The sequence below is a fragment of the Pelobates fuscus genome, chromosome 6, assembly GCF_036172605.1.
Source record: "Pelobates fuscus isolate aPelFus1 chromosome 6, aPelFus1.pri, whole genome shotgun sequence".
Taxonomy (NCBI): Eukaryota; Metazoa; Chordata; class Amphibia; order Anura; family Pelobatidae; genus Pelobates; species Pelobates fuscus.
Genome location: NC_086322.1, coordinates 189,749,654 through 189,770,030, shown reverse-complemented (window position 1 = coordinate 189,770,030; position 20,377 = coordinate 189,749,654). Strand labels below are relative to the sequence as shown.

The 20,377-nt window shown below is 37.7% G+C and overlaps 1 protein-coding gene across 2 annotated transcripts in view; it reads right to left on the bottom strand.

Annotated features, from left to right (window-relative positions):
* RAP1GDS1 (Rap1 GTPase-GDP dissociation stimulator 1) overlaps positions 1-20,377 on the bottom strand; it is a 138,429-nt gene that overhangs the window by 43,794 nt on the left and 74,258 nt on the right. Inside the window, exons 5-7 of one of the 2 annotated variants that reach the window (XM_063458611.1) lie at positions 18,250-18,396; positions 10,021-10,149; positions 4,589-4,714 (exon numbers count right to left, since the gene is read on the bottom strand). In XM_063458611.1, the coding sequence (XP_063314681.1) occupies positions 4,589-4,714; positions 10,021-10,149; positions 18,250-18,396 (402 nt within the window). The remainder of the gene's footprint in view (positions 1-4,588; positions 4,715-10,020; positions 10,150-18,249; positions 18,397-20,377) is intronic. The other variant, XM_063458612.1, reaches the window with a different exon arrangement.

Genomic DNA, 20,377 nt, shown 5'->3' with positions numbered 1-20,377 from the left:
ACATTTTGGGACAAACACTCCTTGCCCTGGACATTTGCCACAAATTCATGGAGGAGTGTAGAAGCAGGTCTCCTGCCCACCGACTATGGGTCATATACAAAGACCCTGTTTGGAAGTTAAATCTCCCCAACCGCCATTAGTAGCTTGCCCTGGGTGCCCCTGGTTCGGCACTTTCCCTTCATCCGAATGGAACTGAATGCTGGCTCTCTGGCGGCTGTCCGCGTGTACCAAACCCATAAATAGTCCCAGCGGTACATAGCTGCGACGGCTATGGGACTAATTTCGCTTTGTGGGTTCCCAGTTACCTCAGGTTACCTGGAGAGTGCTTTTTGGAGGGTAGGTGCCTGAGACTAAGGGGAACAAACGCTACCTAGGAGCTCGGCGGAGCACCCTGTATCGCAGCAACAGGAGCAACCAAAAGTTGACTGGCTGAAGCACCAAACACCCGTGAACTGTTTGGGCATAGGATCATGTATGTGGCCGGTCAGAACTTTAACACGTAGAAAAACGTCGCCTGAGAGGGGATATGATAACATTATACAAATATATTCGGGGCTAATACAAGCCAGTGTGTGGAAATCTATTCACAAACCGGACTTTACATAGAACACGAGGCCATGCGTTTAGACTGGAAGAAAGAAGATTTCGTCTAAGGCAAAGGAAAGGTTTTTTTTACTGTAAGAACAATCAGGATGTGGAATTCTCTGACTGAAGAAGTGGTTTTATCAGAGTCCATACAGATGTTCAAACAGCTACTAGATGCATACTTGCAAAAACAGAATATTCAAGGATATAATCTTTCAATGTAGGGCAATAACTGCTTGATCCAAGGATAAATCTGACTGCCATTCTGGGGTCAAGAAGGAATTTTTTTCCTAGCTTGTTGCAAAATTGTGCTTCAAACTGGGTTTTTTTGCCTTCTTTTGGATCAACAGCAAAAAACAAATGTGAGGAAGGCTGAACTTGATGGACGCAAGTCTCTTTTCAGCTATGTAACTATTTAACTATGTAACACGGTGGTGTTTCCTCTACACTGCATGGATCTGAGCGCCTTTTGGAGAACTTGGGCGCTCAGATCAGGGCTATCTAACAATATAATATTTGTGGGGGTTTCTCTGTCTTATATGTGTTTTTATGTATTTTTAATATGTTGTGATTTTATGCGCAGTCAAGCTGACTAAGAAATCCATGGGCGTGTTGTGGGAGTGTTTGACTGTATCCCTGATGTGTAAAAAAGCAGGCCATCTGGCCAGAATAAATGATTCCTGTTATACCCTTCACCAAGTCTAGGCTGATGTTCAGAGCTTTAATCACTTGGGATTTGGGAGAACTACAGCAGATATACTCAGTCAAAGTATAGGGGATCCGTTACACATTTTATTCACAAAATTCACCATTAAATAGTTCCGGTCAGGTGTATATATGAGCTGCAGGTATTTTCTGTACTAAGCAAATAATTGTTCTGTACTTTCCATAATACACTTGACAATATTGTAACAGCATGAGTCACATAAGGAAATGCGTAAGTAATAAAAGATAACTGCTCATGCATTTTGCAGCAATAAAGCACAGCAATAAGTATTAATTCTTTCAGTAGTCGTGGTAACGGAAAGACAAGAGTGGCATACAGAAAATGACCTATTTCTAAAAGGACACTTTGCTATAAAATATCTCTGTTCCTATAGTTCAAATGCAAATACATTTGGAAAATGGTGGCATGTTTCTTCAAAAGGAATTGGCCTTTTTGACATGGCACTGATTAGTCGTCTACACTGAACGCCATCCAAAGTCCATTGTTAAAGGAGATTTCAGAATGGACTTGGTATTGTATAGAGATTCACAACTGAATTTATAGGATGTACAGATCTCAGTCGCTGAGAGCAATGGGATTTTGCAAAGGATCAATGGGTTGAGAGACCATGGCAAATTCCAGAAACAAGATTAAAAAAAATAAAAGGAAAAGGGATATATTAGGTGCATTACACATTTTTGCCCACATTGTACTAGTTAATTAACTCCTATTTTTCTTGCGCCATAGAACATGTTAAGTCTCACAGACAGTCACTACAGCAGATTCTGGTGGTTTACCCAGATACCTGGTCTATGTTGTCAGAGTGTTATCCATATACACATATTTAATTAAAATGTTAATTTTGTTAGAGTTTGCAGATTTGTCATGTAATAATTATTTGGTTGGGTACATATGTTATGTACTATGAGAGGCATATGGATGCTGTCGTACAGGACACAGACAAGTGCCATGTGCACTGCGTGCAAAAGAACAGGGCAGCATGTAAACTGGGAATCATGGATGTCCACTACCTGCAGTTAGATTGCTATCTCAAGCTTATTCATTTTGCTCCTATAGTTCAGTTGTATGCTATTTTGTCAGGTTGTACAACAAAGGTTTCAGATCAGGAATGTATCACCATATTAAGAACTGTCATTCACCTAGTTTCCTTTGTATGCATGGCTATTTTAAATGTCCATTAAGTGCACCTCTCTACAATCGCAAATCTATGGGTATAGTAATTTGCCACATCAAAAAAAAAAAAATAACTTAAGGGAGAAAAAAAAAAAGTTTTAAGAGGATTACCGATAGATGAGGCACTGATGTAAACATTAAAGGAACACTATAGCATATCACAAACATGGATTTCTAACGCTACAAACTATTAAGGTGCCCACCTCCATTTCAAGAAGTAAAGAAAAGATGCAATTGTTTTTACTTTCTTCCCTTGTCACACTGGCCCCTCCCTGAGTGAGATCCTTATTCTTGATGATATCAGCGAATCCAATGCTTCCACATAGAGAAACATTGGGATGTTTGAGCACATGAGTGGCAAATTGCTGGGAACAGAGTCTGACTTTGTTCTTACAAAGGAAACCCTCTATAGTGGCTGCTAGGAAGACTACCACTAGAGGTGTTTTTAAAGGGACACTATAGCAACAAAATAATTTTAGCTTAATGAAGCAGTTTTGGTATATAGATCACGGCCCTGCAGTCTTACTACCCGATTATCTGCTATGTAGAAGTTACATCAGTTTGTTTATGCAGCCCTAGGAACACCTCCATGCATGTAACTTAGCCTTCCTAAACACTTTCTGTAAAGAGTTACCTAATGGTTATATGTCCTTTATTGCAAATTCTGTTTAATTTAGAATTTCTTATCTCTTGCTCTGCTAATAGCTTGCTAGACCCTACAGGTGCCTCCTGTGTGTAATTTAAGTTCAATTTACAGAGCAGTAGATAAAAACTTTTAAAGTAAGTTACATCTAATTGAAAATCAAGCCATAATGTTTTCATGCAGGCTGTGTTAGTCACAGCCAGAGAAGGTGTGGCTAAGGCTGCATTAACATAAACAGAAGTGATTTAACTTTTAAATTGCAGTGAATAGAGCAGTGGAACACTAGATGCATGATTTATACACAAACACTTCTTCATTAAGCTAAAGTTGTTTTGATGACTATAGTGTCCCTGCATTGAAAACATTGCAGTTCCTACGACGAGGGCACTCTACCCAGATTAAGTGGTCTGGGCGCTTTTAGTGTCCCTTTAAAGCAACCATGTCAAACTCGTGACCCACAATAGACATCTTTGCGGCCAGGCAAGCCGCGAGTACATGCTTAGAGTTAAAGCAGAGTAGGCACCAGCTTTCTCCACAATGCAGGTGCCTACTCTGCAAAAATGTTCACGGCTGGGAGGAGAGGTCGCTGAAGGAGCTCAGTCTTCCTACTCCTCACTGCTCCCTCGCGCGCGCAGGCTGTAGTGAAGCCAGGTGCCGGAATATGACGTTACCAGGCACCAGACATCACTAAACTGTGCGCGTGGACTGGACCCCAGGGATAAATACAATGATGTGAGTGTGTGCAAGAATGTGTAAATGTGTGTGTGTGTCTATCAGTGAATGTGTGTGTGTGTGTGTCTGTCAGTGAGTGTGTGTGAGTGTGTGTGTGTGTGTGTGTATGTGTCTGTATCAGTGAGTGCGCATGTGTCGGTCTGTGAGTGTGTGTGTGTCAGTAAGTGTGTGTGTCTGTGTCTGTCTGTGTGTGTGTGTGTGTGTCGGTGAGTGTGTATCTGTGTCAGTCAGTGTGTCTGTCTGTGTGCGTGTCTGTCAGTGAATCTGTGTGTGTGTGTCAGTAAATGTGTGTGTCGGTCAGTGTTGTGATGGCCGCAGCTGGACAGTGGAGGACCTGGAGGTGCACAGATGCACTTCACAGGCTTTGGCACAGGGTGCGGATGGCGCCATTTGGAGTATACTAGAGGCCGGACTCCGGAGTTGCATACTGGCAGCGGCAATGTGAGTGGAACCTGCTTGTTGGCTAGAGAGGGGTGCTGGGATTTAGTAGAGGGGGGACTGGGATTAAGTAGAAGGGGGTGCGTTTTTTTTTCTTCTATACTGTACTTTTTAAAATAAACCTACTAAACCTGTGCCAGACTTTGAGTTTGACATGCTTGCTTTAAAGGGTAAGATAAATGTTGAAATGGAAATTAAGAGTAGATACAAAGCCATAACACATAATTAATGATAATGTAATATTTTTTGTAAATCAGTTATTTCATGCCACAGATTCCGAAATGGCTTACCATGTTCTGCCAAAGGTGCAAGCACTTCGAATATCATCTCCTTCTTTTCATGTTCTGTTTGCTTTCTAAAAAGTTTTACAAGTTCATCTGCAACATTTGTAGATGCAAACTGTTCTTTGCTTGATTCTAAAACGTGAAAAAGTAAAACATGTTCAACTTAGGAAAAAAAATTTTTTATTAAGTGTCATCATCATGTTCTAAAAAGATGTATAACAGGTGAAGTGAAACAAGTGGTCGTAACAAGACAAGTTGGACATATAGGAACAGAAGGTGGTGAGGGTTCCTATATGCCCAACTTGTCTTGTGTATGGATAAAATTAGATATGGATAAAACGAATTTCATTCATGGTAAATGTAGGTAGCAAAAACAATTTACAACACAATGAAATCTTAAAAGATACCCGTCATGACAAATACAACTTAAAGCACCTCTAAAATCACCAAAACAACTGCATTTCAATAAAGTGATCTGGGTGCAGTGGCCCCACCTTTATTCACCCACAATGTAAAACATTATTATTTTGGAGCTACTGGATATATGGTAATGTTTTCATGGCAATTGCTGCGCATGCACATTAAGTCCAAAATATTTCTCAAGGAGAAGCATGTGTTTTAGACCTCAGAAGAGGCTGCATCAGCGCTGAATTACAAGTAATGAGTAAATTGAAGGGTTCCTTGTAAACGAAACAGCTCAACTAACACTAAAGCATAGCATTTAAAAATAACAACCTACTCCCTATAGTGTTCCTTAAGGGACACTATAGTCACCAGAACAGCTTAATTATGTTGCTCTGGTGAGTATAGTATGGTCCCTGCAGGCTTTTTGCTGTAAGCACTGTCTATTCAGAGAAAAGGCAGTCTTTAAACGGCTCCCTAGGGACATCTCCCATGGATGTCACAATGTAAAGCACCGACGTTCAGCGTCTCCACGTTCTGCACAAAGACACTGAACTTTACCCATATAAGTCAATCCATCTCTATGAGGAGATGCTGATTGACCAGTGCGGTATGTGGTTCCCCCATGCCTCCTTGGCTGAGAGCATCAGAATTGACGATTTATATATATATATATATATATATATATATATAAAAATAGTCAAGACTGAGGGAGGGTCTAGAGCAGGGGTAGTCAACCTTTTAATACCTACCGCCCACTTTTGTATCTCTGTTGATGGTAAAATGTACTTACTGCCCACCAGTGCCGCAGTAACTAATTTTGTAGCGCAAGTGCGTTTTTTTTGTTTTTTCAAATTTCTTTTAGAAAGGAGGATTTTTTTTAAAAATATGTACTTAAATTTATCTATTTTTTTTAAATTTTCTTTACTTTTTTTTGTCTATGTGTGTCTGTGAGGTGATGTGTGTGTGTGTGTGTGTGATGGGTGTAGTGTGTGTGTGTGTGAAGGGTGTAGTGTGTGTGTCAGAGGTGCAGTGCATGTATGAGGTGGCAGTGTGTGTGTGAGTGGGCAGTGCGAGTGTGAGGGGTGCAGTGTGTGTGGAGGGTGCAGTGCATATATGAGGGAGGCAGTCTGTGTGTGTGTAAGGGGGGCAGTGTGTATGAGGGGTTCTTAGTGTGTGTTTGCGTGTGAAGGGTGCATAGGGTTTATGCTGTGTGTAGGTGTGTGAGATGTGAAAATCTATCTTAATGTCTCCCCCTCCCTTATTCTTACATTTACCGGGGAGGGGGACATAATGCTGCAAGCCCTGGTGGTCCAATGGTGGCATGTTCACTTTAGCCTGCAGCTCCTCCGGCTGCAGGCTAAGTCTCCATCCTCCTGCATTAGAGCATTGCCATGTTACACTCTGTCCAGCCTACTCGCGGGAGAAACACAGAGCCTCCGAGGAACCCCTGAAAAAAAAAAAAAAGTGTGCCGTAGAGTAGCGCAGCACAACCCTTTCAATAAGCAGTGTACTGTTCTCTTTTGCTGGCAAATTCCTTTTATATCTGGTTTAATTGTTGACAATTGTATCCTCATGTCTGCAGTTGCGTCAAACCGATTTCGATACTTTGTTTTTGTTGCAGAGTAAAGTGAGAATCCAGTTGCACATAAGTATGTGCTGGCGAATGGCAACAGAACTTTGATTGCCCACTGGCACATTTCTGGGTATTGTTTGCGTAAATCACCCCAAAAAGCAATAAGAGAAACCTCTTGAAATTTTTGGCTTAGTTGACTGTCAGACCTTATATCGATCAGACTTTCAAAATCTACATCATAAAAATTGGCTAGCTTGTCTTTTATGAATGGATTTCAAATCCACTCATTGTTTTCATACAAGAATGGAAAATACTGATTAGATGTGATACTGGTAGATGTGGAAAATACTGGTAGATGTGATTAAATGGTGGGGAGGTGATCTACACTTTCATTGTGAATTTCATCTTCAAGTTCAATTTCTGATTCAAGAAAAGCGGCAAAGAGTTCAAATTATTTTGATCAACAAATGAGGAACAAAACTGCAGCTTACGAGACGGCGAAAATATTTTATCTCTTGCATTAAAAATATTAGTGTTTTTTCCTTGGAGTGATAAACATATGTCATTTAAATTTTGTGAATATGTCTGCAAGATATGCTACTTTGGATAACCACAAAGTGTTTGTTAATCGATCAGATAATCCAAATGTACGATCCTGGAAATATGCAAACAACTCTTGACACAATTAAAATTTTTGTCATGTCTCTTTCGCAAGTTTATACCTTTAAATTAGGTACTATGCGACTGACATGACTTCACAGTTCTGATTTATGGGCTGCATTATCTTGTAACCTTCAGATTAACTGTTACAATAAGTACATTTATTCGTACTGCTGTTCATATTTTGTCATACCTCCCTCGCAAGTCTACACCTTTAAATTAGGCATTATGCGACCGACATGACACTATAGTTCCATCCCCTGGGCTGCATATACTGTATCCCTTAGACCAACTGTCACAAGTAACCTTATTAACACTGATTACTATGTTATACTTGAATCATAAATTCCGTTGCTGTCCCTTCTCGTTTTTGGGGGCGGATATCATTCCGTGTTTGTGTGCGGACACGCATCGCCGCCCACGTCAGATACCGCGTAATATGACGCGGCTGACAAGGGGCGCGGCTAGAGACGTCACACACACACACCCACTCTACTCCTAGCATCTCCCGGTCCGCGTCATATGACGCGGCCAGGAGAGGTGGGACTGAGCGAGCGATCCAACCAATCACGGACGGACGCGAACGGCAACCCACGTGACCGCACACAGCCGGCAGCAGTTTTTATCAGATACTAAGGTATTTAAACAGCTACAGGGAACACTACAAGTTCATTGCTCCTGACGACGGCGTGCTGAAACGCCGAAACGCGCGTCGAGCTAGCCTTATATTCATTTATTTATTTTTGCACTTTTTATTGGTAGCACTTATGGATTAATTTCAAATTGATTTATTTAAGTTATTTAGACAGGCAGGGATTTGGAATTCTCGTAGGCACTAGTGGGTTATCCACTACTGCTGAGGTACTTAGGGACAGTTTACCCTATACAAGGGTCTCTGTTATGGGCTGAGCAACTTGGGGTTTATTAGGGTCTCTTTTCAGAGTCTGCAGTTTTCCCAGTCTAGCTCCACTGAAGTCCTCTAAACTACTTTGAACCAATTATTGTGACACACCTCTGGGGGATTTTTTACTTTTGGAATTAGGATACTAAACAGCTTGCTTCAGGTTTAGTGAGCAGCTGCTTTCCTGTATATATTCCCCTCGGATTGGTCTCTCACTACCTTCCTGTCTAGGCAGGGATTTGGAATTTTCGTTGGCACTAGTGGGTCACCCACTATTGCTGAGGTACTTAGGGACAGTTGACCCTATACAAGGGTCTCTGTTATGGGCTGAGTAACTTGGGGTTTATTAGGGTCTCTTTTTAGAGTCTGCAGTTTTCCCAGTCTAGCTCCACTTAAGTTCTCTAAACTACTTTGAACCAATTATTGTGACACACCTCTGGGGGGATTTTTTACTTTTGGAATTAGGATACTAAACAGCTTGCTTCAGGTTTAGTGAGCAGCTGCTTTTCTGGATATTTTCCCATTTTGATTGGTCTCTCACTACCTTCCTGTCTATTTATTTTATTTACTTATGCTTTGTTCCCTTAGGATTATTAAAAGGTAGGGACCCCCTCCACTCTCCACATAGGCTTCCTCTAGCCCCCTTTTCTTTCCTTTTTTTTTACCCCCTTTTTCATCTACCAAGTCCTTGGAGCGTGTATATATATATACACACATACATACATACATATACACACATACATATATATATATATATATATATATATATATATATATATATACACGCTCCAAGGACTTGGTAGATGAAAAAAGGGGTAGTTTATTCCAATATATATATATATATATATATATATATATATATATATATATATATAATTAGAGCATCAGCTCACTGTTCAAAGCCAATCATCGGCACCCCTGTTATGTAGGATTTCAGAAAGAGGGAGGCATACTGGCACTTAACACCTACATGTGAGGTTGTTATGACGCGTGCCCAAACTGGTCCCTTTTAGTTTATGATGCATTGGTATCTAACTACATTTGTTTTACATAATAGGTTTCCTAATGCAGACTTTCTTTTTTTTTTTTTTTAATCGGCATAAACATTCGTGAAGGTTCTTTTCTCACATTTAATGGATTTGTTAAGCTGTTAATAGTTTCTGGGAAAATGTACATGCAACAATTGAGAAACTTATCTTTCAACAGTTCCCATTTACACCTAAATCAAGGTTATTGATTTCAATATAAATACTCTTTTTACTTGGCCTTCTGACCTCGGCAAAATCACTTATTCAGTCGCCACTAACAGACTGGTATGGCTTGTTGAATACAATCAGAGATTGTAGGAAATGAAACGGTCATGAGAAAAAAAATATTTAAATACCGGTTAATCTGGGAACTCTGGCTTAAACATTTACGGGTCCTTTTACTTGTGTGTACTTAGACTTTAAGTGCTGATTATACATTTAAGACTTTACTACTAGTAGGTAAGACTTCCTTGTGGTAGTACTGTAATGTGATCAGCTCCATATGCAGGTGCCATGTATTTATATCTATCTCTTTAAATAAATTTAATAGAGTGCCACTACCTGGGTCAATCATTCATTTTAAATGCCCCGTGTTTAAACATATATATATATATACACACACACACAAATATATATATATATACACACAAATATATATATATATATATATATATATATATATATATATTTATATATTTATTTTTTGTCCTTGAAATTGTTTCGTAGCGGCCTACATTGTAATTAAAACCAGTAAAATAAAGGGAAAAAAATACTGCATTCAATATGTAGCTTCTTAGCAAACATAAATCACAAAGCAATTTATTCTGCTTATCTCTCTTATTACGATTAACAAACCTTGTAAAATACTTACCAAGTTCTGCTAAATTACCAAATGCAACAAGGCACATTTCTGTCAAAGCAGCATTCTGGGAATGAACTCCAAGCAGTTTCACCAATGTGGGTATGACTCCCATATTTATAAGCTGAGCTTGCAATGAATCTAGACAGAAAATAACAGACATTCAGAATCATATACTATTTATGTATATTTAGTTCTTGCACTGAATCTAAAGAACGTTCATGTCCATGACTATAAATCAATGAGTAAAAGAAAGCCTCAACAATAATTGGTTTAAAAGAAGAGTAAGTACTATAACCACTACACCCACATGCAGTGGTTATGGTGCCACCATTAGCCATTCAAATGTAAGTAGCACAGTAAAGCTTTGTTACCTTCAAAATGGATTAGCTACTTCATAGAATTTTTAAAACATATATCTGCAGATATTACATTTAATGTTAGCAAAATTAGTAATGGAGTATAAGTTGCAACAGTTGTGTTTACATTGTTGCCAATAAGTATTGTTTTGACTTCCATAAAAAACATATGCAATACATAACTAGAACATGTTGCTTACAAATACTTGCACACGATTTACACAGCAATAACATAACTGATAATGTGTCTGTAAGAATAAGATCCGTAAACCTTACAGAACAAGCAGTCAGTTCAACGACATACAGAGAAAAGAAACCCTATAATAAAGGATGCTAGGGATTTCCACTGGAAAAGCAGGGAACGGAATTTTTTTCGGTATTAAAAGAGCAGGCAGTATTAGAATCCCTATATATACACTTTATATTTTAAAATATGATCCATTATCTACTGTTCGCCCTTTGATTAAGTGGAAAATACTGGAATGTAAGAAATAAGTCAGTGCTTTTTTCAATTATCATTGTTCAAACAAACATTTCAGGTTGTGGAGGACTTTATTAGAGACTTTCATACAATTTAACTTGGAAATTAATATTTTTAAGGGCAGAATCTGGCACGTGGCATCTATCTCCTCAATTATTTTGACAAAAGACTAGCAATGCAGTCATTTGTGTTGTAAAAATAACTGGAAATGTGAAGGATATTGTATTAACTATTTTAGAGAGCCTACGAGAGATTAAAACCAGTTGATCTATTTTTGGAGGATTATTCTGGGTTAGAAAACTGCAGTTTAGGCTTCTAATCATAGGCTAAGCAGACTGTGATATAGATTTTTGTCCTTCCAGACTTGTGGTTTCACAGACAGTATTAGAATTTGCAAGTTGCTCAGACCCAATAAAATATGCCATATAAGCAGCTTATCACAACTGTTGAAGATTAATTTTCTTTTAGCAGGTCTAGCAAGTAAAGATATTTAAAAATATTTTCTGAGGACACGTAAAACATTCAGATGTCAAAACAATCTTAGATAGTAAACAAACTATATGTTGGATTTTATTTTTTGTAGATCAGTTCAAAACAAAGTTCTTATATTTAATGTACTTCAACAGCTGATCGATCACTGTAAACATAACAATGCCTACAGATTTCTTAAGCTAAACTTAAACAAATGTAAGAATGTAAATAGATGTATTGTTTAAACATTTTTTATAGTTCTACATATATGTACAAAATAAGCGTGAGTGAAAAAGGGGTGTACCCACAATGCATCATTTTTAGTATTGGCTGGTAACCTGTGCGGTGCAATAGTACTAAATGAACAGTTGTTGGTTGTCACAACTTTATAATGGGTTTAATTTGCGATGGTAAAATCAGACAAGAACACAGACACTTGGAGTACATTAACCCATCCTGCTTTCGGAAACTATAAATGTTGGCATTCACTTTAACTTTTCGATTAGCATCTTTCAATTCTGTAAAACTAGGCAGATTTAAAAAACATAAAATTCACAACCACTCAAGTATATGCAGACAGAGATGCTGATATATGAAAAGAAGAGCAAAAAGTAAACCTGATAAATGAAAATATATTAATTGGTACATTAAAACTTGGATGGATTTAAACATGTTAACATATAGACAGGTCTACATTCAATGAATTAGGTGCCAGGCACAATTTAAAAAAATGGTAAATGCAATTCTCAAGAGCAATTCGTTAACCTTCTTGCAAAATGTAGGAAAATGTTCATACATCTATAACGTAATTACTTTTGCGTACATTTAAAAATGCTTTAGCTACATTTGTAAAGAAAGTTTTCAATCATTTTTAAAAACAGGTGAAAGATTAAGGGATAAAAAGACTGTAGGCATGTTAGATAAGGTAAAAATACATTTGTTGAAAGCTGCAGGAAAAAAAAAAAGATATATTGAAGGCTACAAGTAAAGTTGTAATAGGAAAGAGGATATTAACGCAAAACAGGTTAGATGTGTAGAAGAATATACAGTAAACGCAAAACATGATGTGCTGCAACCAATATAATTAACCTGCAGAGAAAATTAAATAGGTTTCACCTTTCAAAAGCATTGATTTGATGCACAAATTGCAGTATTATTTTCATTACCCATGCTTGCGAGTGCATGCCAGTTGCTACAAAAATAGCTGCAGGTAATTAACAATGTGTAAAAATAGTTGCTGGTGTTATCTACCAACTACTGTCTTCTCCAAATGCAGTCAGTTAAATTACCGTATATGAATGGAGATAGCCACTGTTTTAGACAGAAGGTTCATATTTAGTTTTTCTTTAAACTACAGCAGTATTTACAAAATAAACACAATCCGTAAAGAATTAACAATGCAGCATGACAAAGTAGGCATCCACTAATCTTGTTTTCAGTGAGATTAAAGAAAAGTACTTAAAATTCACAGCAACAAAAGAATCATTGCACATCACATAATTAAATTTCTAATATTTATATATCCATTTACTTATGCAGTGGGCACCAATGCAGCAAAACTTATTGGAAATGCAATCTGTACGTGAGGCAGGTTTACAGAGAAGAGGAAAGAAGGGAAACTCATTAATACACGTTTAACAATAACAGACAGGAGATTATAAATCATCAAATGGAACATGATAAGCTTAAATAAGTTACTAATTTGTTTTTATACAAAGGTTTTCACTATTAACAAATTAATTAAAATGTATCAAAAATAATTTAATATTTGAAATATCTCCACCTCCACCCCAAGTAATAAATAAAATTATCTACCTCTGTCTAATAAATACACACACACACACACACACACACACAATGCAATTAAAACTATTTTGAATATTGTGTATTCATGCACCCCATAAACGTTTTTTGGGACTTGCAAACATTAACAATTATGCTAACAGTGCTTTGTAGCTATTAGAAAGAAAACAGATACTAGAGCTGGTAAACCATGCTCTGCAAATCTGGATGATGCATTTTGTATTATATTTACTACAAATTTTTGATGCATGCATTTGTAATATTTATATTTATTAGGTTACTCCAAGCATCATCATAATTCCAGACTGCTCTAGTGGTTATGAAGTAAGGAGTGCCCTAGCCTGTTTCCTGGTAATGAGGCAAACTAGTTTGCCTATTAAAGGACCAATAGAGGCACCCAGACCACCTTAGCTAATTGAAGTGGTCTGGGTGCAATGTCCCCTTAACCGTGCAATGTTAATTATTGGAGTTTCTAATAAATTATAATAATTACATTGCAGGGTTAAAGGGACACTATAGGCACCCAGACCACTTCAGCTCAATGAAGTGGTCTGGGTGCCAGGTCTATCTAGGATTAACCCTTTCTGCTGTAAACATAGCAGTTTCTGAGAAACTGCTATGTTTACATATGGATTAATCCAGCCTCTAGTGGCTGTCTCATTGACAGCCGCTAGAGGCGCTTCCTCGCTTCTCACTGTGATTTTCACAGTGAGAAGACACCAGCGTCCATAGGAAAGCATTGAGAATGCTTTCCTATGGACTGGCTGAATGCGCGCGCGGCTCTTGGCGCGCCTGCGCATTCAGCCGATGACGTCGGAAGGAGTAGGAGATTGCCCAGCACCGAGGGAGCCCGGCGCCGTAAAAGAATTAATAACTTAACCCCTTCCTCACCCTAGACCCCTGCGGGAGGGGGGCCCAGAGGGCGAGGGGGACCCAAGGACCCTATAGAGCCAGGAAAACATGTTTTCCTGGCACTATAGTTGTCCTTTAAGTGGTCTGGAGGCAATGTTCCATGTCCCTTAACCCTGCAATAGTAATTATTGCAGTTATTGAGAAACTCCATGAGGAACGACCAGAGGGAGCTATAGGGCCAAGAATACAATTTTTTATTCCTAGCAGTATGGTATCCTTTTATCTGGGTCCCCGCTGGGTGCCAAGGCTGGTGATGTGCATCTGATTTATGCAGAGCTATAGAAGCCAAATGGCAAGAGAGTGTCAGCTGAGCACTTTCAGCCAATGAACACAACTCTGTGCATAAAAATATGCACAGAATTTAAATTAGCCAGCCCGAACACCTCTGGTAGCAAAAATTAAAATGAATACCTGCATGGTTGCTTAGCGAAACACTACACATACACAGGGTTATTTACAAAAAGAGAATGGTTAGACATTTAACCCCTTAAGGACTGGACTTTTTTTGCGATGTTGTACATTTGCGACCAGGCATCTTTTTGACACTTTTGTGGTGTTTGTGTTTAGCTGTAATTTTCCGCTCTCTCATTTACTGTTCCCATACAAATTATATATTGTTTTTTTCAGGACAAAAGGGGCTTTCTTTACATACCATTATTTATATAATCTCATCTAATTTAATTTAAAAAAAATGAAAAAATATGATGAAAAATTGAAAAAAATACACGTTTTTTGAATTTTATGTGAAAAATCTTTTACTCATCTACAAAAGCGAATGAAAAAATCTGCTAAATAGATTCAAAATGTTGTCCTGAGTTCAAAAATACCCAGTGTTTACATGCTTTTTGCTTTTTTTTTGCATGTTATAGGGCTATAAGTACAAGTAGGATATTGCGGTTTCAAAACATACATTTTTAAAATTTATCAATAGTGACATTGTAACACTGTTATCTGTCATAAATTGCTAAATAACACCCCACATGTACATATTTTTTTAAAAGTAGACAACCCAGGGTATTCAATATGGGGTATGTCAAGACTTTTTTAGTAGCCACTTAGTCGCAAACACTGGCCAAAGTTAGCGTTCATATTTGTTTGTGTGTGAAAAAAGTAAAAAACTAAATTGAACGCTAATTTTGGCCAGTGTTTGTGACTAAGTGGTTACTAAAAACGACTGGACTTACCCCATTTGCAATACCTTGGGTTGTCTTCTTTTGCAAATGGTATGCCATCATGGGGGTAATTCTCATTCCTGGGCTACCATATGCTCTCAAAGGCAACGTAACCAACCTGGCCATTTTCAATGTAAAAATATTTGACCTATATATTTGACCCTGTAACTTTCAAAAACGCTATAAAACCTGTACATGGGGGGTCCTGTTCTACTCAGGAGACTTTGCTGAACACAAATATTAGTGTTTCAAAACTGGAAAATGTATCACAACAATTATATCATCAGTAAAAGTGCTGTTTGTGTGTGAAAAATGCAAAAAAAGTCACTTTCACTGACAATATCATCGCTGTGATATGTTTTACTGTTTTGAATCACTAATATTTGTGTTCAGCGAAGTCTCCCGAGTAAAACAGTACCCCCCATGTACATGTTTTAGGGTGTCGTAGAACGTTACAGGGTAAAATACAGTGATATCAAATTAAATTCTCTGGTCTTTCGGCCTGGGTTGGCAGGCAGGTCCCTTAAATTGCAATCAATAAAATAACTTAATTATGTAAAAATATTACCTAAATACGCACGTAGAATTTAAATATATATGCATATTTATATATTTGAAGTCTACGTGTATATTTATATAATTATTTATGTAATTTTGTATATCGACATATGAATAGTTCGCATTCTTTTTATTTATTTAAATATACATAGATATATATACAATTTCATTCTAAGTGTATTTTGATATAAATATATATATATTAATATCAAAATACAGTTAGAATAAAATTTCGTATAGATATAATTTTTTTTTCAATTTTTTATTATTATTTTTAATTTTTTTAATTTAATTTAAATTATTTATTATTCGTATTTTATAATAATATATATACAATATATATAGTTATATATATTATATATATACGTGTGCAAATTAATTATAAGTGTATTTTTATATTAATATATGTACATATTAATATAAAAATACACTTAGCATGACATTATATATATGATATATAGACATATATTATATAGGTATAATATATGTCTATATATCATATATATACACATATATAATAATATATTTTTTTTTATTAACTATAACTTTAAATTTTTTTATGATTTTACAGTTGCAGGGAGACTGCCTGTCAGCACAGACAGTCCCCCTGCAGGCAGAGTCTAGGACACCTATTGTGACCATGTGGTCGCCCTGTTGGGCGATCACATGGCCCCAGGGGTCCTAAACCGCCATGGGGAGACTGTCTGGGCTGCAGGCAGTCTCCCCACAACGGGAGCACCGCCGATCGCCGCCGGGGGAACGACGGCGATCGGGTAAGTACATTTTAAATTTAGGACGGTTCAGGACCGTCGTCGGTCGGCAACGCAAAAATGCCGATGACGGTCCTGAACCGTCCTGCGTCCTCAAGGGGTTAAAGTAGCCCCCTTAGAAAATTCTCCCAATTATGCCACTAAATTTTAAATTCACTTTCACTTCCTGGCAATTCTCACTTTAGTAAATAACTGACAGACTCCTGGCGCCACGACCACTTCAAATAACTGATGTGGTGATGGTGCATGTTGTAACCGTTTAATGTTAGCTAACATAAGTGTAAGCGGTTGTTTTCTTTACATTGTTGTTAAAGTGGCACTATAACTCCTATAGCTCATTGTAGTGATTATAGAGCTAGAAGCCTGCGGGCACCATGTCAGACATTTCTGAGAGGTCTGGCACAAAGTACGGTCCGGTTTAATTTCCAAATTAACAGCAACACAAATGAACACCATGCACATTTGGATAGCAATGGTCAGCTGCTGCTCTCTGACAATCAATGCCATTCAATTTTAGACCAAACTAATATTGCTAATGCTGGAGGGGAACTTCCACATTTGCAATATGGGCGCCTGGGGTTATGGTGTAAGCATTACAACAGGCTGTAGTGAATTTGGTACTTAGAGTTCCTCTTTTAACCAATATATAAAACAAAAGAAAGATTATTACTATTCCTAGTTATAATATTTCTTCAACAACACACCTTTTTCCACTGATAAGTTCGTCATTCTGTAGTCACTGGTTTATACCACAAATTCAGAGCTTACATGTGCTGTACCAATTTCATAATGTAAAAGCCACAAAAATGTCCATGACACACATGTATCCCTAAAGTATTTGGACTCAACAAGCAGCAGACTGCAAGGCTGCCACTTTTAATCGCTTTTCTGGAAAACAATTTACTGCTCACAAATGAACACCAAATGTTTTCCCCCTGATCTCATAATACAATCATTCTCTAATTACAGCTAATATTCCACATTATAGCTGATTAAGCAAACCAAATTCTTGATCATCTAATGCTGTGCATATCAAATTGTATAGTATATAATTCTACATAAAGGAAATGTCATTGGGTGAGAATAAAGTAAAGATTTATATAACACAAAACACCCTGCACAGTACTAAAAGACTAACAGATTGCTTCAGTAATTCAGCGAACATTTATCTGGCAAAGCAATTATGGTACTTGAACTGAAAAAGCATAGAACAAAAAAAAATGGCAAAGATTGCTTTAATTAACATTTTATACTTGCCATTAGTATTATAGGGGCTTTAAAAGAACACCAATGGGTTTATTCACTAAACTGTGAAACAAGAATCAACCAACTACCTGATTGATTGGCTAATTTAACCAAGTTTGGAAGAAACAAAACATATCAGGATTGTCTCAAATTTAGAGAGATTGGGATTTTATAGACCTACATTTGTCAAGTTGGCTGTCAATTCACAGTTTAATGAATAATAAGTATGTAACATTACAAAATCAAAACGAGTGATGATAGAGGGCTACTATACATGAAAATGTCCAATTACATATGCAGTGTATGTTTTCTATAAAACTAGCCTGTGAATTATGTTATCATAGAATAAAAATAATAAAAAATGCATTATATAATAGATTGTAAACAACTGAGTGTACACTTTTTGCACGGTTTGGTTGGCGGTACTGCCTTTATTGTATTTCTGGTCGAAGATGAATCAGTTAGTTTACCATTCTCATTGCTATAGTTCATCAGCATGCCACAAAAGACAGTCATGAGCTTCTCATTTGCTGGATCTGTTAAAGTGCATATTGACCGTAACAGGTCAACTACAATTTGTGCACCACCCGCTTGGTCAACTGCATGCCTGCCCTCATCTGGAAACAAACAAAAAGGCACATTAAAAATGAAGCAGTCCTTTAGTACCCTCTTAAACAACAGATTGAGTCAATGGAAGTTATGTATAAAGAGAAACAGAGGACACAATTATACATTTAACACAATCACTATGTATACTCTGCCTTGTTATACATAACCTCCAAAGTGCTGGGAAGTGAAGACATTCCTGGAATAATCTTTTACTAAACTAGTCAAAGTTACAGTGCATTTCCATCACAAGAAAAATACAATAATTTGACTTGTAAACGCAAAAACAACTATTGGGGCCAATATTTTTGCTTACATACAGATAACCGGTTTTCTATAAATTTGTAGCTGCTTGTTTTCCTATTTTGACATTTTATACAAAATTGAACCAGACTAATACTATGCAAACACAAAAACCTCATACATATGTGAAAAAAAAAAAGTTTAAATGTTTTTGTGCATTTCAACCTACCTGCCATGGTATGTTTGTGGCATTCTGTTTACCAACCTAGCCAACCCCTACAACAATTATAAAATGTGCCTTTTTTTGTTAAAGAACAAAAGCAGATTTAATAGGGCAATATAAAAAAAAACAGGGTTACAGACAAGTTGATATATAACAAACATTATAAACATTTCAACATTACTTATAGTTACAGAAGGATAAAGGATCCTGCTGGTTCGAACTTACAATCTAGCACAGGGGTTCTCAACCTTGTCCTCAAGGACCCCCTACCAGTCCAGGGTTTAGGGATTACCTGGGTGTGTCTAAGGTGTTTAGAAAAATAAAAAATAAAACACCTTAGAGTCTAAGGTGTTTTATTTCCCTTTTTTCTAAACACCTTAGACACACCCAGGTAATCCCCAAATCCTGGACTATTAGGGGGTCCTGAGGACTGGGTTGAGAACCCCTGATCTAGCAGGATAGAGACAGAAGGTAAAGAGATTAAATGGAAGAGGAAAGTTGGATTTTGGAGAGCAATTCATATTCGGAAGCGAAGGCCAAGGAGGAGCAGATAAGCATCTTAAAGGAGCAAACAAACTCGTTTTCCTGGCACTGTAGGGTCATTTGGCCCCACCCTCAGTGCCTCACTCCCGCTGGGCTGAATGGGTTAAAACCCCTTCAGCCACTTACCTTTCTTCAGCGCCGGGCTCCCTGTGTGCTGGGGAACTCTCCATCAAGAGCCGCGCGTGCATTCAAACCGCCCATAGGAAAGCATTACTCAATGTTTTCCTATGGACGTCCAACATCGCGGAAGCACCTCTAGCGGCTGTCAGTGAGACAGCCACTAAAGGCTGAATTAACCCTCAGTGAAACATAGCAGTTTCTCTGAAACTGCTACGTTTTCAGCTGCAGGGTTAAAACTAGAGGGACCTGGCACCCAGACCACTTCATTGAGCTTAAGTGGTCTGGGTGCCTATAGTGGTCCTTTAATTTTAGGAATAGGCATGTGTGATTAGGAGGGGGAACTTTTCAGGCTTCTCATGATTGGTGAGTTTTCAGAGTGTCATAATGTGGAGGCGATCTGACAGAGCAAGACCAGGGTCGGATTTACATGTCAAGAGCCTGTAGGCACAACATTCTAAGGCACACCCTATGTCCCAACCCCAAGGTAGATGAATTTATTAACTGAACATTGCAGGTCAAAACATCGGAAAAAAACATTCATATTTGACAGTTACATGTGTATAAATGTACGTATGTTCTTATTGCTGCTTGTAATATATTATATTTTAACCTGTGATAATGAGTGTATGCAGCTGTGTAAATGCATGCAGGGTTAAAAATGTTTAGTAATAAGAATAACAGCTTGAGAGGGGCTGAAATTGTAGAATAAAGTCTGTATAGGATTAATGAGTTTAAGCCTAGAGTTGGGTTATATTTAGTATTGGGGTGCATGATGTGTTTAATTTTTAAGAGGAGACCAACATAGGATTAAGGTAAAGGTTATTTTCAGGTTAAGGCTTGGAGTGCTGGAGTTTGAAGGGTTA